The 25,612-nt window shown below is 37.1% G+C and overlaps 1 protein-coding gene across 1 annotated transcript in view; it reads right to left on the bottom strand.

Annotated features, from left to right (window-relative positions):
• The window catches only part of CFAP58 (cilia and flagella associated protein 58), a gene marked incomplete at both ends in the record, with an annotated part of 68,641 nt that overhangs the window by 24,188 nt on the left and 18,841 nt on the right, over positions 1–25,612 (bottom strand). Inside the window, 6 exons of the mRNA XM_081328565.1 lie at positions 6,837–6,941; positions 7,332–7,443; positions 9,929–10,152; positions 11,838–11,978; positions 18,201–18,347; positions 21,924–22,085. Coding sequence (XP_081184691.1) covers positions 6,837–6,941; positions 7,332–7,443; positions 9,929–10,152; positions 11,838–11,978; positions 18,201–18,347; positions 21,924–22,085 — 891 coding nt within the window. The remainder of the gene's footprint in view (positions 1–6,836; positions 6,942–7,331; positions 7,444–9,928; positions 10,153–11,837; positions 11,979–18,200; positions 18,348–21,923; positions 22,086–25,612) is intronic.

Here is a 25,612-nt window from a genome sequence, read left to right as displayed (position 1 = left end):
AGATTATCACGGCATGAGTGACTGCCTGAAGGTTCCCAAATAGGAAAGGCACAACTGATACAGCTGTGCAAAGGCATCCCTGGCCATAGTTGCCCTTGCTTCTTGTGCAGGAGCTATGCATTCAAGGGGACCCCAAAATTGTGCATCACTCTTGAATGGGGTACTGCAATTCCATCTAAAGTCAGAGATGGAATACCTAGATCTATAGGAGACAAAGAAGATCTCTGTGGCCAAAACACCCACACCTACTTGATCTTGGTAAGACTAACTCAGACATCTAAATTATACCATCTCCTGGCGCAGGGCCAGAAACCTGACAGCCTCACTTGGCTGGCCTGGATCCAAAAGATAAATGAGTATGAATAGCATGTTTAGATACTGAACCACAAACTGGCAGATGACCTCACCCAGTAGTTTTATGTAGATGTTAAATATAAGGGGAGAATGAGTAAAACTCTGGGGCATTGCACAAAGGAATGAGAATGATCTCTCCTCCTCAATTAACATTGACTGGAACCAGCTCAGGAGTCAGCTCAGAAAGATACTGTGGTTGATAGCATCAAAAGTGGCTATGAAATCAAGGAGCACAAGGATGGATGCACAACTCCATCCTGGCTCCACCACAGGTCATCTATTAGTATGACCAAAACTCTCCCAAAATGTAAGTTATAGCTGCTTTTATATGTTGATATGTATTACAATAGAACAATAGATTTCCTGTGTTTAGTTCTCATGTAGTAATATTTTACATGCCACCATTCAGCAGCCGCTATTTTTTGCAAATTATATATACCCTTTACATGTCTTTCCTGCAATAATTCCATGCCCTTCTGTATCAACAGTTGACAAGTTGATAAAAAGTTGCTATAAAATATTAATCAAACGAGTATCATGAGGACAACAAAATATAGGCAGAAGATGGCAGAAAAGCCCTGCATTGGCAGTCAGAACTAAAGTTTGGCTGCCTATAAAGAACCCTTAATAAGACACCAGACCTGAAAATAGACCCCATGTTTTATTGCCCTCTTCCCTACAGAAGTTCACATTGTCTTTATCCTCTATAGAGTTATCAACATGTAGTTTTCATCCAACCTTATTGATCAAACCAAATTCTTCATTACAGGTCAGCCAGACTAAATAAAACTTACTAAAAGAATTTACAAAATAGAGCTACAAGATAGAGCATCAAAAAGAAAGTGTACAGGATAAAAAAATATACAACCATGCTCACATTATTTTGTTGTTCAGCCATATACAAGCTTTACAAATTGCAAAAACAAACTTTGCAATGCCAGGAGTTAACTTGGAGTCCTTATCTGCTAGTAGAAATTTCATATAAAATCCTTCAATCCACTTCAGAAATTGAAGAGATGTCAGGAGGTACCTTTGCATACTGTATATCTCAACAGAAATAGTACACTATAACAGAATATGAATTTGTGTTTCAGTATTACCATTTTTACAAGGGCAAAACCATCTGTATATGAGATTCTAAGAAATTTTGCCTCCAGCTGTGCTGATGGTATAATACTGAACTGTACTAATGTATATAAACTTGTCAAAATTAATTGTTGTGAGTTGGTATAGATACAATGGTGTTTTAAACTGTGCATTGCTGTGGTCCAATTGTACCCTGACTCTAATGCTATATATTTGTTGATGTTTTATCTTTCTTTGTATCCAGTATACATGGAACATGCATCTCCCCATGAGCAGCACCACTTTAATAAAGTTAGCAGTTATGGGATGGCAAATGTGAAAACAAGTAAAGTCATTGGAATAAATGGACAGTTTTCTCAATGGAGGAAGAGACCTTAGATCCTCAAAAATTAGTCAATCAAAAAAGGACAAATATATATATATATATATAAATTAATCACAAAATGCCAATCCAACAACAAAGAAAAATAGGGGAGTTCCATCCATCTTACCCAGGGTCTGAATAAATTGCCAGGTCTTCAAGGCTTTCCAGAACATCATCAGGGATATTTTATTAGGTAAAAGATAAATTAGATAAACATAATAAACTTAGTGAAAAGTCAGAGTCAAATCAAACATACATATTGGCATACAGGAAGTCTGTGGTTACAGGAAGTAGAAGAAAATTGTTCCTAGCCTCCCTGTGCCTGTATGTATATTTCTAGTATACCATTGCTTCCTAGAGCCCTTAGTACCTTATAGACTACTTTATTGTGACTGTTACATTTTCCAACAATATTTACAACTTCCAGAATTCAAAGTGTTCAGAGTAAATGCTTTTCTTCCACACAAAAGAGACAGTGTGTTTTACTAGTAAAATTGTTAGATTAGTCTACTTTCAATCATGGAAGCTTACTGGTTGACTTTAGGATACTTACTCATTCTTAGCCCAATCTATCCAACTTTCTTGCTATGGGGAAAAATCAGAGGAGTTAGCGGTATGAATGGTATTTTGAGCCCCTAGAGGATAGGTGGCATGTAAATTGAACTAAATAAAAACTAAATAATCCCCATTATGCATCATAGCACTCTAATGCATTGCAGTCAATTAAATAAAAAGTATAAAACGGTTACTTTTTTTAGTCTATTTTGTGTGTAAGCTTTATAAATATATATGTCTGCCATTAAGGAAGATGGGTATGTTATCACAGGATTATGCAGAAGGAAAAAGAGACAGGTTTTAATTTATTTTTCAACTCTCCCTGAACTTATTAAATTAAACTATACTAATTGCTTAGTTGCTGAAAATAAAAAACAAAGGTAGCTCTTCTATCCTTCTGTTCTTCATAGTAATCACTAGAGAAGCAAGCTGCAAAGTCCTTCCTCAACCTTTTGTCCTGTGCTAAAAGCATTTTCCTGAGGGACAAACAGTTCTTCCAGGAGATCCATGCTCATAGCAATTACTCAAAGTAAACAGAGCTACAGCACGTAGGTATGAAATATGCTATAAACAGAAATTCAGAGATGACTTGAATGAATAAAGATTAAGGCTATGTTTTATTACTTATATTTAAATATTTTCCTTTCAACATCTTATTGTTGTGTGCAGCAAATTAGCTACTATTATAATGATTCTTATGAATAACATCAAATCTATTTAGCATTATATAAAAACATATACTCCAAATGCTAAAGTGTACTGGATGAGATCATTATATTTATTCTTTATCCACTGAATTTCCCAGTGCTCAGAAAGCTACAGTAGATATTTGAACAACCTCTAATGAAGTTGTAGCAGTCTCTGTGACAGAATATAATAAAGAGGTGAATTCCCAGAAGGGAGGGGTACATTCCAGTGGAGTAAGAGGCAATTCAGTCCAAATGTTAGTTGTGAAAGAAAAAAAGTGAAAACAGCCCTTCCCTAATAGTTCATAGAATATATTATAGATGCAGATAGTAAAGTGCTCAGTCTGGCAAGATTTTGTCTATACAGTAGGTGTGAAACAATAAAGAACTCAGCTTAGAAGAATCACCATGTGTCATGCTTGTTTTTGGGCCAGACAGTCTCTGTTTTAAAGTATTCTGAAAAAAATAAAGGTACCATGCTGGTAAAATAATTTCACTTTTACCCAAGCACCCGAGAGTGTGTAAGTTAAACTGACCCAGCCACAATGAAAGATGTATTAAAATGTGCATATTTCGGGGAATGGCAGATTTTCCTATAGCAAATGTATACGATTTACAACTTAAGTATATAGGGAAGCATTTATTTTCATATATCACCTTTACCCATAGCAAAAACTTTTAGGGAATAACAGAAATTATCAAAGAAAAGGATATTTTTCCTATAATCACAGTACAATTCCTGAGAGAGAAAGTCAAGTTGGAATCATAGCTAAAGACAGTAATATGTTATCTATAGGCACAAGGGCTTTAATCAAATTATTTATAAACTATGGCAGAAATGGCTGGGTTACAACATGTTTCTATGTACTATTTTAACAGCAACTACTGCCACAAGAATATTTTATTTATTATTTAAGGGGTAGAATCCCAATGGACTCAACAATATAATCTACAATTGTCAGTAATCAGATTTCCAAACAATTAACATCAATGTAAGCAATAGTAACCTTTACTTCAATTGGTTGTTTGAGGAGATTGTCATTCATGAAAAACTCATAAGCAATGTAATGGCATAATGAGTCTCTAGACTATAAGATTTTTGTTACATTTTTTATTTCATAACTGTAGAAAAAAATGACTACATTTCAGAACTTGCAAATCACAAATCCCACACTGAATGTTAAGAATTACCAGAATCAGGATGCTTTAATTACTCTGTTGGGTGTTTTATTATTCTGTTGTTTTACTGTAATTACTCTGCAGATCAGAGAGAGTTAGTTTATTTTTTAATTATATCAAAATCTCCTTCCAAATAACAGGAACGTTTGGGAAATTGCCTGTCCCACAAAGGAGAAGATGCAGATGTTGGTTTTGAAAAGCAAATATAGACATTATTCTATTAACAAACTTTCAAATTGCAAACTTTTGCCAATATGAACAAACCTATCCACACCCAGAAGTTGGGAGAAGGCAGGAAGGGCCCAGCTTCCCTTGCACCTCATGAGCCCAAAATGAAACCCCTCCTGCTCCCTCCTGCCCCGGGACCCTTTAGGGTGGAGTTGCAGACAGGTGCTGCAGACTGGCTGCCTCACAGCAAAATATTGCTTACCTGTTGAACTTGCAAAGAAAGTAGATTTACAAACACTGTCTCAGTATGTAACCATTCATAAACAGGGGATTACATGTAGTAGATCTTTTTGGAGAGCCAGTTTGGTGTAGTGGTTAAGGCATCAAACTAAAAACTGGCAGACAGTAAGTTCTAGTCCTACTTTAGGCATGAAGCCAGTTAATCTTCTGCCAGTCACTCTCCCTTAGCCCCAGGAAGAAGGAAATGGCAAATCACTTCTGAAAAACTTTGCCAAGAAAACTGCAGGGACTAGTTTAGGCAGTTGACAGGAGTCAAAAACTGACTCAAAAACATAATCAAAGAAACTCTTTTTTACAATAATTAGGATTCACTAATTGCATTTAATGAAAAAACATTTATGGATGCATTAATAATATCCCTGTTGTTTCCTAGAATGCATTATTATGAATGTTTCAGAATTTAATCTCATTGAGTTCAGTGGGGCTTTCTAGTATAAAAAAAAGTATACAAAATGGCAGTTTAATGACACCCCACTCATTCATTGGGGTGCCATTAAACTCAATGGGCTGTTAGGATATATGTATAAGACATTCCTATTAAAGTCCAAAAACTGAAAGATTCACAAAGTATAAAGAAAAGCCAAATGGAGAATTTGAACTGAAATGACAATTTCTCAGCACTCTATATGTACTCAGATTTGAAATCCTGAGAGAATTCTTAATTATCTTTCTGAATCTTAATAGGTTCCCCTATATACCTTTAAAATGTTACACTCGGTTCTATTTTGCAGGGCATATCTTTTTCTGCTATTCTGTTACACATTTCTGAAAATCAGAATGTGATTTTTAGAATGCCGGTATAGGGCAGAGATCGCCAGATTTCTTGTTCCTAAAATCAAAACTCTTTTTAATCATTGGAAATCATCCATGGTTTTAATGGTTATGCACGATTTAACATACATTGCAAATGCCTCTCTATTCATTTCTGGTACTGTAATGCATTTAAAAGCATTCAGTTCATTTACTGGTTGTAATTACAGAAAAACCCTTAGATTACTCTCCCTTACCATCCTAAGTCCTTGTCTAATAAAACAAAGAAAAAAATCTAGTTAGACAGTTACTGAAATATTTCACCAACAATATAGTCTGTTAACACATATATTCAGGTAGTTTTTGAATTTAAGAAGGAATGTATGAGACAAAACTATATTCCATCAACACTGGCTTCCTGATGAAAGAAACAAATTTCATTTTATAGATTAAAGTAAAAAGATGCACTAAAGAACTGTAATAGTGAGCCATCATAGAGATATAGCAAGACATATAATGTTAAATCTTCATCTCTTACTCGGAGCCTAAATAAATTAGCCACAGAACTATTCAAATCACCAAAGCAAATCCTCCAAATGAACTACAAGATGATGATGATGATGATGATGATAAAAGTACTGTAGCAAGAAACATTTCACACCAGGATAAAGTCAACAATCCACTTAACTCTTCTGATACTGTACTAATTGCTTTTTGTTTGTTTATCTGAGAATAGCATTTAGCAATAGCACTTAGATGTATATACTGCTTCATAGTGCTTTATAGCACTCTCTAAGCCATGGGTGTCAAACTCGCCACATCACGTGATGTGTCACAACATATTGTGACTCTTTTTGCATTGCCGGCAATGGGGTGGGCATGGCTTCGGTATGACAAAACCAGCCCGCGGGCCAGCAGTTTGACCCTCCTGCTCTAAGCAGTTTACAAAGGCATGAACTGTTACTATTTGAAAAAGGGATTAGGGGAATTTTTGTAAATGAAAATGGAGATATAAATACTGAATGGTTATTTTTATAACCCTTGCTGGACTTCTGATGATTATTGAGATATGCTGAAAATTTAGAGATGGACCTATAGAAAATTGGATGAGATTTGAAATGAAGAACTATTTGGTTGACTTTTAAGAGACAGTGTTAAAGTGACTTCATCTGTTGGAGATGAACACGTTATTATATTAGTTTTACTTGTTTAATATAATTGTCAATAAAATTACTGAAAAAAGACTATTAGTTATAGTGTGTGGGTATAGTTAATATATAATACAAACTTATACAAAACATTAGTACATTTACTGAAAAAAATGCCTTTTATAATCTGGAATACAATATCACAATATAAAAGAGCATATTGGATGCATTCAATGTCAAACGTACCTGGAGAAGTAATTCTTTTTCAACAACTTCTTCGGTCTTGCTGATAAGTCGTTTCTGAAGTGCATGTATCTTCTGTATCAACTCATAAGTACTTGGGTCACTGGCCTACACAAGAGGAATATTTTCCTTGATTAGTTGTAACTTCTATGACTTTCTGCATACAGTATAGCGTTGGTGTAGATAGATACTTTCCACACCAATATAATAAAACCTGTTAAGAATAATGAAACTTTAATTGTGTTATTTATGATTTGTCATAAGAAAGATTGGGCAGAAAAAACAAGTTTGTATAGATACTTGGTGATAGTTCATATGAAATTTCTACTTCTTAGATTAGCAATTGTGAAGTCTTCACATGGAATATATTTAAAGCTTGAGCAGAAAAATACCGAGAGTCAGAATAGAGTGTTGGAAGATCCATTTTTCAAATGTCTTATATTCTTCTTCTTTTTTTAACCAGTTATCAATTTATAGGTATTTTGGATTTAATTATACCTCCAATTTTCTCCATCTGTGAACATTCATTGGATTTTCCAGCTCTTCTTCCAAGGCTCTGCAGCGTGTCCGTTCCTTCAATAACTCCTTCTGCATATGATAAACTTCCTGCCTTCAAAAACAGATTCAATATAAGTATCATGAACTCAGTTAATGAGCTCATATTTAAAAATATGTTTAGCTCTCTCCTCTCCTAAAAGACATTGGTACAACCAGCGTTGACTCTCATGCTTTCTGAAATATTTTTACTGATCTTGATATATCTTGTAGAAGTTTCAATTACTGAAATAAAATAATTTCACCAATTATTATAAATGAGTTTTATTATGCTATTTTCAGATCTTCTCTCAAGAGAAAAGTAGAGAATCTGAAAATAGTGGTATAATAATGGTATTATAAAACTCCTCCAACTCTGTAACTGTGTTATTCTGTTATATATACATAAGTTTTCTAAATTAAGCAATGGGATATCAGCACTCTGATTTCAAAAACAAATGAAATACAAAACAGCAAAAAAACATATTGAAATCTGCAGATATTACTTAGGATTTTGTAGTAAAATAGCTATGCTCATAGGGTAGATCTCAAACTTTCTTTCCCGATGTTCCTTAGCCCCACTTACTACTTTGCGTAGTGGCTTGGTAGCTTTTATTACCACCAATTATCTTCTAGGAGGCACTTTACCTGCTTTACTCTCCCTTTAACCCTGGCTACTGTGGGACAGAGGGCTCTCACCATTTGTCTTACATTTTTGATAATTAAATCTTACAATGGAAACAATTTCAACACTGCTACCTCCTGGTCACATAATTATCTAGGTGTGTAACTAGAAGTTTCAGCCCATTTTTCTTTGGAAGCAGACTAAAATCACCCAGGTTAAAAAAACAACTGTTTAAACAAAATACAACCACAGCCATACTTATAAATGAGAAATTGTAAAATACATATATATTCAGCATTGTAATTACAGAATTGTCTTTATTTAGGTCAGTAGTAAACAGAAAATTCACAAGAAAATGCATATGGAATGCTTCAGTTAGACCCCAAAATGCCATTGCTCTGCCATCTATAAAAAGTTATTGATTAAAAAGGAAAACATAAAATGTAACAAGAAATGGGAATCTGATAAAATTCAGAGATCACAAAAAGATTAATTTTTTTTCTTGTACAGAGACTGAAATTTGGTTCAAGGATGACATGGAACTTATTTTTCTAGATCTGTCCAGATAAATTAGACTGTAGACTTGACATAATTACTTTAATTAATAGTAATTAAATATCTAATTCCTCTGGTTAGAATGGGCTTTCTGAAGCAAAAGGTTCATTTGCTTTCCTTACAGATTTTCCCTTTTGCCTGGAAACTCATTCCTTTCACCTTAGCCTGTAGAGAGGAGGTGTTTTGTGTGTCTGTGTCTGTGTGTGCACGCACACACACGTGCATGCATGCCTTCAGATCAGTCTTGATTTCTAGGATTACATGGACAAGTCCATGAAGTTTTCCCATTTTTCAAAATATTTTTCAGAATTGGTTTATCATTCTCTCCTTCCTAAGGCTCAGAAAGTTTGACTGGCAGAAAGTCACACACTGGCTACAGGGTAAGAAAGTACTAGAACTACGTAGATGATAAGTTCTAGTTATCATCTCCAAGTTACTAGCCAATTAAAAAAATACATCTTGCTTACAATTAAGGTTAATAATTCAACAGAGTTGCTTTATACGAAGTAGAGTGTAATTCGGCTTTAGAAAGGTCAAAGCAACAAAATATGTATCAACCACAGTATAGTCTTTCCTCCCTGTAGATCCTGAGCAGCGAGATAAATTCAACCCGTTGTTAAAACTCTGCTGTTAGATGAACATTATGTGCAGTTAAAATTAAGCAATTCCTTCCATTATATCACCTCTAAATTAAACAAGGAGGAAAACAGAAAAAAATATAATAATTTGTGAAGAATAAATCAAATCTTCTATGAATTGTCTAATAAACTCATAAATATGGTTCCTTTCTAATACATGTAGACTGAGCACCCACCAAGTAATTCTCTGAATTGTTACACCTTCCTGTTGCTGTTTATCAAGTTTATTTGCCAGTAGTGTAAACAAAAGGTAATATTTGAAACTGGAATTAGTTTGCTATTAGAAATTTTCTCTTAAATCATTATTTCCTGACTAGTTGTCAGCCTTGCTAGGTCTACCAACAATGTAAGTAAATCTAGGAGGAAGGTTAAAACTACTTTTGAGTTGGCTATAATAACTTTCAACTCTGATTTACTGTACCTCCTCATATTCCTTATATCTCAATGAATTAGAGAGGTGTTTGAGCTGCTTCCAAATATTATCCAGATGTTCTGGACTTTCAAAAAATATTTCAGCCCTTTTGCCTAAGCAGCAGATTCTTTATATCTCCACAAAGTTCATCTTCCATACTCTGTACACTACTGATTTGTTTTAAATTTATATTACATGAAGTCACCGAAAGCAAATCCTTTTCTAACATACTATAGCTGATATGACAATACAAATCTCTCTTGTGTGCGAAAAGAAACCATCCCTGGCATTATGCCTGGACTCACTAGGTAAGTACACACACTGTTTCTACCTTAGTTCTTCCACATTAGCCACACTCTTGCCAAGTATTGCCTTCTCCCGCCGAAGTTTTTTTATCTCCAACTTGAGTAATCGGATGTCTTCTATTCTTTGTCGATACTGCGTTTCTCCCTTGTTGAGAATTGATTGCTGAATTTTTATCTTCTCATACAGAAGAGCCAATTCATCATTGCGACGAACTAACTGGCTCCCAAGAATGTCCCTTTCACTAATAACCTGCAAATAATACCAGCCAAGGCACAATTTTACTATTCATAAAAAAAAAAATTCAAAAAAAAATCTGGACCCGTACCAATCGGGTTTCAGACCCAGATACAGCACGGAGACGGCATTGGTTGCGCTGGTGAATGATCTCTGGAGGGCTAGGGACAGGGGTTGCTCCTCTGTCCTGGTCCTATTAGATCTCTCAGCGGCTTTTGATACCATCGACCATGGTATCCTGCTGCGGCGTCTCAGGGGGTTGGGAGTGGGAGGCACCGTTTTACGGTGGTTCTCCTCCTATCTCCTGGGCCGCTCGCAGTCAGTGTTGATGGGAGGGCAGAGATCCGCCCAGAGGCCTCTCATTTGTGGAGTTCCTCAGGAGTCGGTTCTCTCGCCCCTCCTGTTCAACATCTATATGAAGCCGCTGGGTGAGATCATTTGTGGTTTCGGGGTGGGGTATCATCAGTACGCTGATGATACCCAACTTTTTCTTTCCACCCCGAACCAACCCAGCGATGCCCTCGCCGTGATGTCCCGGTGCCTGGAGGCGGTCCAGGTCTGGATGGGGAGAAACAGGCTTTGTCTCAATCCCACCAAGACTGAGTGGCTGTGCATATTGGCATCTCGGGTCAACCAGACTATTCCATCTCTAACGATGGGGGGTGAGGTGTTACCCCCCCCCGTTGATAGGGCTCGCAACTTGGGCGTCCTCCTGGATTCACGACTCAATTTTGAAGACCATATAGGAGCCGTGACCAGGGGGGCTTTTGCCCAGGTTCGCCTGGTGCGCCAGTTGCGACCCTATCTGGACCGAGATGCCCTACGCACAGTCACTCATGCGCTCGTGACCTCCCGTTTGGACTACTGCAACGCTCTCTACATGGGGCTGCCCTTGAGGACCACTCGGAGGCTTCAACTGGTGCAGAATGCGGCCGCGCGAGTTGTGATGGGGGTCTCCCGATACTCCCACGTAACACCTCTACTCCGCGAGCTGCATTGGCTTCCGGTTGCCCTCCGGGTGAAATTCAAGGTGCTGGTGATGACCTATAAAGCCCTACATGGCTTGGGTCCGGGATATCTGAGGGAACACCTGCTGCCGGCATCAAGTTCCCTTCGTCCAGTGCGCTCCCACAGGGAGGGTCTTCTCAGGGTGCCACCGGTAAGAGATTGCCGGCAGGTAACACCCAGGGATAGGGCCTTCTCAGTGGGGGCGCCTGCCCTTTGGAACCAGCTGCCAGTGGAGCTGAGGACTGCCCCCGACCTCCGTTCATTCCGCCGGGGCCTGAACACCTGGCTCTTCGAGCTCTCTGGCCCAGGCTGAGGATTAATTTATTTTAATTGGGGTTTTATTTATACAGGGATAAATTTAATCTTTTTTAAACTTGGTTTTTAACTTTTGTATTTTTGGTTTTTAATTACCCTGTAAACCGCCCTGAGTCCTCCGGGAAAGGGCGGTATATAAATGTAATAAAATAAATAAATAAATAAATAACATCTTCAGTGGCAAAAATGTAAAACTTCAAAATATTACATATCATCAATACACTATTGGGAATGTATTGCCAAGTGTTCAGCGGGCTAGACCTTCAATTAGACTTAGTATGTTATTTCTACTTCCCAAAGATATCATTCAGTGGGTTAGTGCAATACTTTCCACCTAGGTTACATGGACATTAACGTTTTTTGTTGTTGTAACCTACTTGATCTAATTCCTTCTTTTGTCTTAATCTTTCTGAATCAGCTTCAGAAATAATTTTCAAGAGCTTTCTTTCTTCTTCCTCTTGTTTTTCAATAAAATGCTTTGTCTCCACAGCCTGTTGTCTCATTTTAAGCAGTTCACCCTGACAGAAACAAAAGAAAGAGGAAAATAAATGGTGTTTTTAATATCTTTCCACTTCATAAATCTGGAAATTTAAAACTGTTAAAGACACAGTCTCATACTCTTACTTGTCTTCTCCTGCTTTATTTGATTCAATTAGCTGTTTCTCAAGAACAAATGACATTTATTAGACAAATGTACAATGAACAAATGTTGTACTGCATGCCCTACTGAGAAGAAACATATGTGATTTAAGGTAAATATGTAATAAATTCAGATAAATACAATGATCTATCGTATGCAGAAATAACCAGTCAACTCAAACCTAACCAGAATTGTTGCTAATGAAAACTATAATTAATATAATATTAATAAAATAAATGCTGCAGTGCCTAGTGTTATTTGTAAAATTATAACCATTTAACATTTATTTTAAACTAACAATAAATCAGACAGAAACTATAATAATAAAACTTTATTTGCTCTCTAAATAATGAAGGATGTCAGTTCTTTTAGAAAAAGTTCACAATTATGGCAGCAGTTAAGGTCATGTTTCAAGTTCATACACTATGTTGAATAGAAAGCAATAGAGAACATACAAGTATCACAATGCACTTGAACACTACTACTCAGTTATATCTGCTTCAATGAGTTGCATGTAGGTTACAAACAGTTTGTTGTTATATAGACCATAGCAACTAAAGACATGCAGTATACAGATGAAGCATGAGGTCTTACAACTACTGTTTGAACACAAGGAGAAGGAGGCATAAAGTATGTCCCTTAACCAGGGGGCTAGTCTCATTCTGAAATATTTAATAATGCAGAGGGGACAAAAGTGGTATTAAATATAGACCTCATTTCCCCAGTCATTCTGACACATCCATGTGACAGTTCTGGAAAGATTAATTCAATTTATATCCTACTTTACACCAGACTTCAATTTACAATTTGATATCTGCAAGGTGAAAGAAGGTAATCCAAAATATAATCAGTTTCTGAGATTACATTTCTGTCGCCTGCCCTAGCACTTGAGTCTGTGTCAAGGTAGATTTCACTGAGTTTATTCTCAAAGGATGATGCAAATTGTGTATAGCAACCCACCAACTATTTCAGCTCTCCTATAAAACATATTGATGAAAGAAATACCACACAGTATAGAAAAGCAACACCACTTCATTATGTGTAGATGAAGTTACAACAATATTTTTGCTGCTCCAGAGCATGTTTTTAAGTAAGCTTCAATTTGTGCTCAATCTAATGTGTCCAGAGAGGTCCTGTACTTGCACACCAATGTTGTCCTATCCCCTTCATTGTTCTCTGGTAAATCTAAAGGCTGGTCTAGCTCTATAATAGAGAAAACTGTGAATAGGAGCAATAGCATCAACAAGTCAGGCTGTACCTATATTCCAAAGATCAACCTAAACATTTCAGTAGTATTACCAACAGACAAAATAAAATGTGCTCCTTACACACATTTAAAATTCTGTTTAGATGTATCAGGCATCTGACCCGCTGATGTTAATTAATTCTCTACTTCTGTGAACCAATCAGCCACAATGGGGGCAAAAAGGATCAGCCCGATAAAAGCAGAGATATTGCATCACAAGGCAAGCCTTACCCCTTTTCAATGTGTATTGCAATGTCCAGTGCTTTTTTTGTAAAAGAAAAAGGTGCCGGAACTCACACATGTCATACAACCTGCCTGGCCTACCCTACAAGGTTCCATCCAAAAAAGGTGCCGGAACTCCGTTCTGAGCGTTCTATGAGAAAAAAAGCCCTGGCAATGTCACATGCACTTCCAAAAGTAGCAAAGCTACTTGACAATAGGCATGTATGTACGACAGCTGCAGCATCCCAGGTTCATGTGATTGATCGCCTATTGTGACCTCAGCTGGCTTCCAACAAGCAAAGTTAATGGGAGAATGCTCAACGACCATGTGATTCACTTAACAACCACAGTGATTCACTTAACAGTGGCAAAAAGTCTTAAAATTGGATGACTCAGTTAACAACCATCTTACTTAGTAATGCAAATTCTAGTCCCAATTTTGGTGAAACATCAAAGACTACCTGTATTAAGAAATATAAAGCAACAAAAAATATAGGCTTGTTTCTTATATTCAGCAAATCTTCCCTTAGTGCAGACATGTCAAACTCGCGACATCACGTCACGTCACGCAACATATCAGGACAGTTTTGCCATTGCCGGAAATGGGGTGGGCGCAGCTTCTGTGTGATGCATCCAGCCCATGGGCTGGCAGTTTGACACCCCTGCCTTAGTGAATACTTGCAAGGCAATATTATCATTTCCTCATATGAAAGTATGTCATCTGCTATTACAGGCAAAGAAATATTCTTCCTACATCTATGAAAGGGAAGATACAGCCATAAAACTTCCAAATACATAACATGCAAAGCTTATGATAAAAAATATCCTGATTCCTTTCCAGAATTTTAAGCTGATTATACAAAAAATTAAAATCTTAAACCCTTATCAATACAATTTTGCCACAGTAAACAGCTATTCTTAAATTTCCACGAATCCTGCGATCAATGCAGAACTAAACATATTAATTTGACAATGCATTCAGCAGAAATTCTGTTCTCATCAAAGTACACACCTTCAAGCCAGTCACTAATGGTGGTAGACCACAGATATTTTTATTACTGATAAAGCAGTAAAAGAGAACAGCAATCAAGCTAATATCAAATTGCTGGCAGATGACTCCATAATGATAACGCAGCCTTGCATTATCAGGTTTTGTGCAACCCGAAGCTCTGAATGCCTTCTCCATCATTGATATAACAACTCTCAGGCAGGTAGAGAATCCATTCTTTACCTTTTTATAAAGTTCTATTGATATCCTGTAATAACAGTAAAGGTGCTGATAAAGACAGAAAACCCCATAACAGTAAATGAACAAAAAGAGAACAAACCCCAAAAAATGTCAAAAAAGAGATTTTTCCTTTTTGTTGAAAATAAAAGTCTTAAAATAAAATGTGCTTAAAAATGTTTCTCTTAATCTTTAATGGAGAAAATTGGACTGAATTAGAATCATGCAGTCAGACTATGCTAAATTCTGTGTCTTTTGCTGAAAGAAATAATTTTCTACTCTTTTCTTTTTTTTTGTTATTTTTATAAATAACTCAAGGTGCTGAACTTATGCTACACACCTTCTCATTTCCCCACAACAACATCCCTGTGAGGTGGGTTCACCTCAGAGAGTGACTGGCCCAAAATCATCCAGCTGAGTTTCATGGCTAAGGCAGGATCGAATTCACAGTTTCCCATTTTCTAATTCAAATGTATAGTTTTCCACTGCTTTTCAACAGCAAATTTCTTCCTGAACAGCAGGAATACCTCTCACAAACATTCACAGGGAATTAGTAATTAAAATATTTCATTTCTAATATATATTACTTGTAGTTAATATATTACTAGTAGTGCCATATAGCTTTTCAAAGGACAAGTGTAAATAGTTATCAACATTAAACAAGTCACCTCAAAGTCAAGTGAATGCACATAATCAATTTTTCAAAATCCACAATTCCAAACTTTTTTTATTTCCTGGTTTTGCCTTGTCTTCAATCAGCACTCTTATTTCCTTGATCTTCTTTTCTGCTAAATATGCTCCAAGATCAGCCTGCCACTGTTCAAACTATTTGATATTCAAAGGCATTTCTGCTGCTCAGGAAGAAATCTGCTATTGAAAAGCAGTGGAAAACTATACATTTAAATGAGAAAGCGGGAGACCGTGAATTCAATCCCACCTTAGCCATGAAACTCAGCTGGGTGATTTGGGGCCAGTTGCTCTTTCTGAGCTGAACCCACCTCACAGGGTTTTTGTTGTGGGGAAATGAGGAGGAGGAGGAGGAGGAGGAGGTGTATAGCATATGTTCACCACCTTGAGTTATTTATAAAAATAACAAATAAATAAAAAAAGAAAAGTAGAAAATGATTTCTTTTAGCGAAAGACACAGAATTTAGCATCGTCTGACTGCATGATTCTAACCCCTGAATTCATTTTATTCTCAGATTAATCTCTTTGGGTAACAATTAAACAATGATTTCCTCAAGCTGTCTTGAAAGCATTAGATACAGAAATTTATGCAAAAAAAGGTTACTTTATAAAGAATTGTGTATAAATTGCCAGCAACATTGACACTATACGACAGCAAGATAGTAATTAGTAACTGAACTGAATTGATAAAATAAGGAAGCAGGTTCTGCTGAACTCTGTGGGATTTACTTTTCTGAATCCAGCTCAGCACTGTACATATTGTGTATACATGTTGTTGAGAATAAGCCAAAGATCTATATCTATATATCTATATCTATCGATCTATATATCTCACCAATCAAAATCTCTCAAGCAATTCCCATTAAAAAAAATAGAATAGTCAATGGAAGAATTGAAACTCTAACCTGTTATATCTGTAGGTGTGGGCATCTGTGGGAGACATCCAAATGACAATCTCAACCATATATGAAACTTATACTCCTTGTTTATATCTATCAATGCACATTGATAGAGAAGGGCGAAGGGCGGTATATAAATAAAATTAATAAATTAATAAATAAATAATAAAGGGGCGCCTACTACTATCTATCTTGACCACATTGACCAAAACCTAAGGAATGCCCTTGTCTGCCACCAAAAAGTGATGAGGTGGCAGTGTTAGAAAAATTTCCTCTTCAGATTCCAAAGATCTGCTGCCAGTTAAATTAGCCAATATCTAGATTAGCTGGACCAATAACTCAAGCAAGAAAAGGTAGCCAAAATCCATACAGTACCCAAGGCTTTAATTTAAAGAAAATATGGCAGATGCAAGTTCCTGCAATAGCAATTAGGAAGTATGGCATGAGGGAATCAAGGTCAAAGGCAAACAGCTTTGACACCAGACCAATTCATTACCAAAGGTCTGCTGCCAGTTAAATTAGCCAATATCTAGATTAGCTGGACCAATAACTCAAGCAAGAAAAGGTAGCCATATTCAGCTAAAAATATTATTTGCAAATATATTTGTCAATACTGTTCTTTGATATGTTACATCAGTTCACCCCCTAGCAAACCAGTTTCACTTAGAGAATGTTGTAATAATGGCAATATTAAAGAGAGAGGTAGAAAACTCAAATATGAAAATGCATTCATGGAATGTACATTTATAATAATAATAATAATAATAATAATAATAATAATAATAATAATAATAACAACAACAACAACAACAACAACAACAACTATAATAATAACAATAACAATAACAATAACAATAACAATAACAATAACAATAACAATAACAATAACAATAATAATAATAATAATAATAATAATAATAAAAAGTTGGGAGGGACCTTGGAGGTCATCTAGTCCAACCCCCTGCTCAGGCAGGAAACCCTATACCATTTCAGACAAATGGCTGTCCAGTCTCTTCTTAAAAACTTCCAGTGTTGGAGCATTCACAGCTTTGCTTATTGATTAGCTTTGCTTAATGATTAGGGATCACTATTAAGTTATCATTAAGGTTCATCTGAGATCACCATTATCTTGGAACTCATTTATAGGAAGCTAATTAAGTTAGAGTCTCTTCTTCCCAGATTTCTCTGCAACTAACTAAGTTGCTGTTTAGGAAATAAGGTATCAATTGGCTCACCTACTATAATAGCTTTATATTCATGTTCTCTTTCATTTTTTCCTTTGAACATAACTACCGTACAATGTATTGTTTCACCAATCTTGTAACTAGCCATTTTTCTTGATGGGCAATTCCCTTAACTCTCTGGTAAATTTAGGACCTAGGATTACACTAGCAAGAATGGGGCTATATCATGCTTCAATCAGCCATATGAATTTATATTACAGAGGGCCAGATTTTTCACCCAAAATTTGTATCTACCATTAAAGATCAGAAATGGAAAACCTGAAAAGCCCTTACTAAGAAGGCATGTAGTAAAAAAAAAAGTTCAGAAAGAAAAAAAGATAACAAATCGTTACGGTCCTTTCTATTTCCTAATCTCCATTCATTTATATTCCCCCCCCCCCGCTCTCATAATACTTATAATATGAATGCAATTTTAGCCCACCAAAAGTAGGAGACATGGTGACATACCATGTGCAGGTACAGAGTGGCAGTAGGGCAGGTGATCCAAGAAACATCCTTCCAAGGAGGCCACAACACCTAAACTGATCCTTTATTTCTAGGGACCTCGGGTGTATTTTTTCTGTTGACAGTACTTTACCTTTAAGGCTTCTTTTTCTTTTTCTATCCGCTGGTGATCCAGATGCACTTTCACCAGGGCTGCCTCTTTGACAGAAATCTCTTCTTTCAGCTGGTCAACCTGGTGTGTCATGATCTTTAACTTCTTTCTCATTTCATTGATTTCATCCTAAGTACAGAAAGCCAGTGCTCATTACTGGTAATATTTGTATAAATACAGGTGGAGCTGAACATACAATTTTTCTAATACTAGCCACATCTCTGCCTATTTACCAAGTTAAGTCAATGGAAAAAAGAGGAGGAACAGATAAAAGCAACTCGTGTGTTAGTTTGTGTAGCACCTGATAAAAACTGAAGTATTATCTATCGTTTTTCCCCCAGTAAGTATAGACTGCAGCTTGAAATTTTTCCTTTCCCATAACCTTTGGAAAAAAAATATTTAAAAAGTGGCTGGCTGAAGCAAATTGATACTAGGGCTTTCACTTGCTATTTGTCAGAATCCATTTATATCACATTCATAAATGTATGTTTAAAACATTATCCCCCCCCTATGGATTCTGCCATCTCCCGAGGAAGGAGGAGCATATGTGGATTCAGCCTGCCTTAGGTTATTTCAAAGACCAAGGAAACCTTTTGAACTAGGGGGATCAAAAGGGAGGGGGAGAGGAAGAAGTTATCTGGCTTGTGTTTCTTTTAAGTCTGGAGAGGAAGAAGGCAATAACCATAAAGATTCGAAGTTCCTTTTTTCCCACGAAAGGGATGACACGAAGTAGAAGGATGGGGGCTGACCAAATGGGGTTGAGGGAAGGGGGGTTGAACCAGGTACCCTTTATAAAATTTCAATTTGTAAAACAATACTAAGTCCTGTCTACTGTCAGGACCCACCCCAAACCACGTCTTAGGAAGGCAAAAACTCTTGGAGTCAGTCCTGTCCTGTATTCCCACAACCAAGCATGTCCTAGTAAAGATTCCTTTTGGACTAGAACTGACTCCAAGAGTTTTTGTCTTCCTAAGACGTGGTTTGGGGTGGGTCCTGACACTATTATTTACAAAGAAACCTCTCTTTAAAATGAATTTAGAGCAACAAGTCAAGTGTTCAGCCTTATAAAATGAGTTTAGTATTACTCAAAAGGCATTTTAAGTAAAATGAAACATTTGTAAAATAACTATTACATAAGAATGACAAATGATAACCAATCTTCTGAAATGCTGCAGGTATTTTACAATGAGTAGATTCTTAACGCTATCATCTATAAAACTCTGTATCAGTGAAAATCCATACAGTACCCAAGGCTTTAATTTAAAGAAAATATGGCAGATGCAAGTTCCTGCAATAGCAATTGGGAAGTATGGCATGAGGGAATCAAGGTCAAAGGCAAACAGCTTTGACACCAGACCAATTCATTACCACAAGAAAGTACAGGTGAGCACCACTCCTTCTGTCCCCAATGGACACTGACATCCCATTACTCTGCACAGGTAGGAGAGATTCAAAATATCCCACCTCTTTCTATGGTGGGAGTCCTCCTAGATTCACGGCTTACTCTGGAAGACCATATAGTAGCCGTGACTAGGGGGGCTTTCGCCCAGGTTCACCTGGTGCGCCAGTTGCGGCCCTATCTGGACCGGGATGCCCTGTGTACGGTCACTCATGCGCTCGTGACCTCTCGTCTGGACTACTGCAATGCTCTTTACATGGGGCTTCCCTTGAAGACCACTCGGAGGCTCCAACTGGTACAGAATGCGGCCGCGAGAGTTGTCTTGGGAGTTTCCCAGTACTCCCATGTTACACCTTTGCTCCGCGAGCTGCATTGGTTACCAGTTGTCTTCCGGGTGAGATTCAAGTTCTGGTAATGGTCTTTAAGTCCCTACATGGCATGGGTCCGGAGTACCTCGGGAACCACCTGCTGCCGGTGTCAACTTCCCTCCGCCCTGTGCGTTCCCACAGAGAGGGCCTCCTCAGGGTGCCTCCGGTCAGAGAATGTTGGCTGGTGGCCCCCAGGGGGAGGACCTTCTCTGTGGGCGCTCCGGCTTTATGGAACCAGCTGCCAGTCGAGCTCCGGACAGCACCGGACCTTCGCTCCTTCCGACGCGGTCTGAAGACCCATTTATTTGAACAAGCTGGCCTGGCCTGATGGGGGATGTTAGGGTTTTTAATGGGTTTTATATTGTTATTGTTTTATCTGGGCGATTATTTAATTCTTTTTTAATTTTTGTATTTTCTATTTATATGTGCCCTGTTCATTGCCCTGAGTCCCTCGGGAGAAGGGCGGTATACAAATTTAATTAATAATAATAATAATAATAATAATAATAATAATAATAATAATAATAATAATAATAATAATAATAATAATAATAATAATATAAAAACTGAAACTTACTTCTAATTTAAATAGGGCTTCTATGTTATATTTGGCAGTTGCTGACTTTCTTTCTAAATTATTTTCTTACTCCTTGCAATAGCTGCATAAAAATAGCTGCCTCCATGGCTTCTATTGTAATATCAACCAAGAGAAGCAATGACAGGTAGAAAAATATAAGAGCTGAGGAAAAAAATGTACTTTTTTGCTTTATAATGATAAAGATGATTTTCAGCTAGCTGAATTGCCTAAGATTTAATCTTTATTTTTCTATGATGTCTAATTTGGTTCAGAAACTTAAAGACACCATGTATCATTTTCAGAGCATCGCATTCAGCAAAAACAGATAATGGTAGGTAAGACCAGCAGTTTCATCTTATCAGGAAGGCCCTCATTCCTTTTTGAATAAGAAAATAACTCACCAAGTAATATAGGAAAATGAGAAATGGATGTAGTTTTACTTTTGAATAGAATGGTAAGAAATTTTCCAGCATTGATTAAGACAGTCAACTTTTAATGAAATAAATGTAAGGCTTTTGAAGAGAAATTCCCTTAAATTCTTGGCTGTTTTTGGACTGAATTAAAAAACCTGTTTCTTTGTGAAAACAAATCTCTCAGAGAAATCAGATATGCAATATCTAAAAATATTACATATAATAAAATTAGAAACTCTTTTTATGTAAAGACAATTTTTAAAAAAATGTGTAGCATGATAATATGCATTAGATTAATATGCATTAATACCTGTTGAACAATTCTGATGAAAACTGGAGACATTGCAGCCTTGGGTCCATACTCAAAATACTCCATAAAAGAACAGCTGCATAAAATTAATGTCAGGTATTTGACAGAATATAGTTTCTAAAAAATAAATCAGCTAATGCTCACCTATGCCAAACATTTGGCAAACAGTCCTCTCATTTGCTGCTATAAATCTCCAGATCAGTTTTGGAAGACTACTTAACAGTAACACTACTGTACCCCTGGAACTACACATAATCTGTCTCAATGTGGATCTCATTGTCCTTTTGTCTTTAAATACATATGCAAAAGGTTATCCTCTGATAGCATCTAGACCAGGGGTCTTCAAACGTGGCCCTTTTATGACTTGTGGACTTCAACTCCCAGAATTCCTCAGCCTGGCACATTGGCTGAGGAATTCTGGGAGTTGAAGTCCACAAGTCATAAAAGGGCCAAGTTTGAAGACCCCTGATCTAGACAAAAACTTATTTTCATAAATACCACTGGGATACTTAGTATGTTTAGTATAATTAAGAAAAACAAAAATGTGGAAAATATCACATTAGCACTGAACTTCTTTCAAGAATATGATCTCAAACCAAAATTAGGAGAAAGAAGCCAACAAAAATGCTTTTTGGTACCTGAGCTTCAATTAAATTTTTACTGTAGAGGTTTCTGTCTGATCTCACAGCTTCATAGAGATTTTGTTGCTGTTTTAATTTTGTTTCAGACTCTGCTATCTTCTTTTTGTAGTCAAAAATCTGCATTTCCCGTAGTTTGATATCTTCCATGTGATGAAGGACCTATTACAGAAATCAGAAATAATAAAATTAACACCATATAGAATATGCTATGGACAGATAAAGTTGATTTCTACAAGGGCTTCCCATCACATTATCAATACAGCAACAATATCAGGTAGCATGGACTGTGAATGAGTAGCCCATTCCCAGTGTCAACATTTCATATTCAATATCTTAACACCTTTGTGTCCAATAAGGAAGATATAGCTTGAGGATGAATTCTTTTAAAGGGGGAGACAAATACAATGGATGCTTCCCTTATCATTTTCCAACTTAAAAATCATCCTTTCTAAAAGGTATTTTTGTCTATGAAATATGGTTTGCACCCTTTTTTAGTTGTAGTAAAAACAGTTGGAATGTCTTGAGTTGTCCTCTTTACCATTATGTGAGAAAGAGTACACACGCATATAACAGCTTCCTAGAAATGAAAAACTATGACCACAACAATTCTATTTATTTATGTTTGAATTAAATAGGGACAAATTTAAATTAATCATAATCATAATAGTAAAATTGGAAAGGACCTTGGAGGTCATCTAGTCCAACCCCCTGCTCAGGCAGGAAACCCTATACCATTTCAGACAAATGGCTGTCCAGTCTCTTCTTAAAAACCTCCAGTGTTGGAGCATTCACCACCTCTGGAGGCAGGTTGTTCCACTGGTTAATTGTTCTAACAGTCAGGAAGTTTCTCCTTAGTTCTAGGTCGCTTCTCTCCTTGATTAGTTTCCATCTGTTGCTTCTTGTCCAGCCTTCAGGCGCTTTGGAGAATAGCTTGCCTTCCTCTTCTTTGTGGCAGCCCCTGAGATATTGCAACACTGCTATCATGTCACCCTTAGTCCTTCTCTTCATTAAACTAGACATACCCAATTGCAGCAACCGTTCCTTATATGTTTTAGCCTCCAGATCTCTAATCATCTTTGTTGCTCTTCTCTGTACTCTTTCCAGAGTCTCAACATCTTTTTTACATCGTGGTGACCAAAACTGGATGAAGTATTCCAAGTGTGGCCTTACCAAGGTATTGTAAAGTGATATTAATACTTCACGTGATCTTGATTCTATCCCCCTCTTAATGCAGCCTAGCACTGTGTTGGCTTTTTTGGCAGCTGCAACACACTGCTGGCTCATATTTAAGTGATTGTCCACTAGGACTCCGAGATCCCTCTCACAGTTACTACTATTGAGCAAGGTACTCCCTATACTATACCTGTACATTTGTTTTTTTCTTGCCTAAATGTAGAACCATACTTTTTTACCACTGAATTTCATTTTATTAGATAGTGCCCAGTGTTCAAGTCTGTCCAGATCCTCCTGTATCTTAAGCCTGTCTTCTGGAATGTTGGCTATTCCTGCCAGCTTGGTGTCATCTGCAAATTTGATGAGTTCCCCATCTATCCCCTCATCCAAATCGTTGATAAAGATGTTGAAGAGCACTGGGCCCAGAACAGAGCCCTCAGGCACCCCACTACACACTTCCCTCCATGTAGATGCGGTTCCTTTGAGGAACACACACTGAGTACAGCCGGTCAGCCAGCTACAAATCCATCTGGTGGTGATGCTGTCTAACCCACATTTTTCTATCTTATCAAGTAGTAGTTTGTGATCTACTTTATCAAATGCCTTACTGAAGTCCAAGTAAATTATATCCACAGCATTCCTCTGATCCACTAATTTTGTCACTTGGTCAAAGAATGCAATAAGATTTGTCTGGCATGATCTGTTTTTGACAAACCCATGTTGGCTTTTGTAATGACTTTGTAATGACTTTGTAATGACTTTGCTTCTAGGTGCTCGCTGATTCATTGTTTGATTATCTTTTCCAGAATCTTCCCAGGTATTGAGGTCAGGCTGATAGATCTGTAATTTCCTGGATCCATTTTTTTTCCTTTTTTGAAGATGGGAACTACATCAGCTCTTTTCCAGTCCTCTGGTAGTTCCCCAGTGCTCCAGGATCTTTGAAAAATATAGTTCAGTGGTTCTGAGATCACATCTGCCAGTTCCTTGAGAACCTTGGGGTATAATCCATCTGGTCCTGGTGATTTGAACTTGTCTAGGCTAGACAGGTGCTCACTTACCATTTTTTTGCCTATCTTAACTTGTGTTTCTATTCTGTTTTTTATGGCACTATTTTTGATAGGTTGGTCTGACCCAAATGCATTCAAGTTTACAGATTTCATCATTGTTGTGTTCTATTTCTGTAGAGATGTAATTATTTCTTATATAGAGAGCACACACACATCTATGTTACATGCACCGCTGTTTGTCACCTTCTTGTCACTTTCACCCACTTCATGAAAACTTGTATTTCCCTTCCAATATTCAACTCTTCTTTTTTTTGATCCAACAGCAGCTATCTTCACTGCGTGTGAGATATTGGATAGGTTGGAAGAAATTTTCTCACTTTGCTTTAGTAGAGTGATTTCTCCTTCATGGTAAGGTTTTGTTACAAGTCATATCTGCAGTGGGATAATATTTTATTCCATAACATTCATAAAACTGTTTCAAAACAAAGGAAGATATAATCAAGTAGCTTTTCCTGCAAAAATAGCCCCTTTCACTGCAAGCTACAATTAAACCAAGAAGTCTCTTATTAACCAATATTCCTAAATTATCACAATAAAGACACTATTGTTATCAAGCAAACAGATTGCTTTGGTTGGTAAACTTAATTTCCAACAGGCAAGTATGGTTAACTAGGTATTTAAGCAAGAACTAAAGGGCTGCATATTTGAGCAAAAACTTATTAATATCTCAATTATTTTGAACCGATATATAATTATATAAGTATAGCATCTGGCATGAGTTACTACTTTTCAAATGCATTTGCCATGGCCCAAATTCAATTTGATTCTATTCTAGAATTAAATTTATGCTATCTAATTGTGTGTTAATAACTGATCAATATATAGTGTGTTAATATATTGTACTAAGCACTTTTGAGGTAATACTTGTTATTCACATCTGAACAGTTTGTCATATGGTCCCATCTAGATAATCATCATCATCATCACTGCAGATGGGGACTGTAGCCAAGAAATTAAAAGATGCTTGCTCCTGGGGAGGAAAGCCATGGCAAATCTAGACAGCACACTAAAAAGCAGAGACACCACCCTGTCAACAAAAGTGCATATAGTCAAGGCTATGGTCTTCCCAGTTGCAATGTATGGCAGTGAAAGCTGGACCATAAAAAAGGCTGAGCGCCAAAGAATTGAGGCCTTTGAACTGTGGTGCTGGAGAAGACTCCTGCGAGTCCCTTGGACTGCAAGGCGATCAAACCGGTCAGTCCTAGAGGAGATCAACCCTGACTGCTCTTTAGAAGGCCAGATCCTGAAGCTAAAACTCAAATACTTTGGCCGCCTAATGAGAAGGAAGGACTCACTGGAGAAAAGCCTAATGCTGGGAAAGATTGAGGGCAATAGAAGAAGGGGACAACAGAGAATGAGGTGGCTGGATGGAGTCACTGAAGCAGTAGGTGTGAGCTTAAATGGACTCCAGCAGATGGTAGAGGACAGGAAGGCCTGGAGGAACGT

The sequence above is a fragment of the Vipera berus genome (assembly GCF_964194415.1).
Source record: "Vipera berus genome assembly, chromosome: 5".
Lineage (NCBI taxonomy): Eukaryota > Metazoa > Chordata > Lepidosauria > Squamata > Viperidae > Vipera > Vipera berus.
The sequence above is the reverse complement of the archived record's forward strand: the minus strand, read 5'-3'. Positions and strand labels throughout refer to the sequence as shown.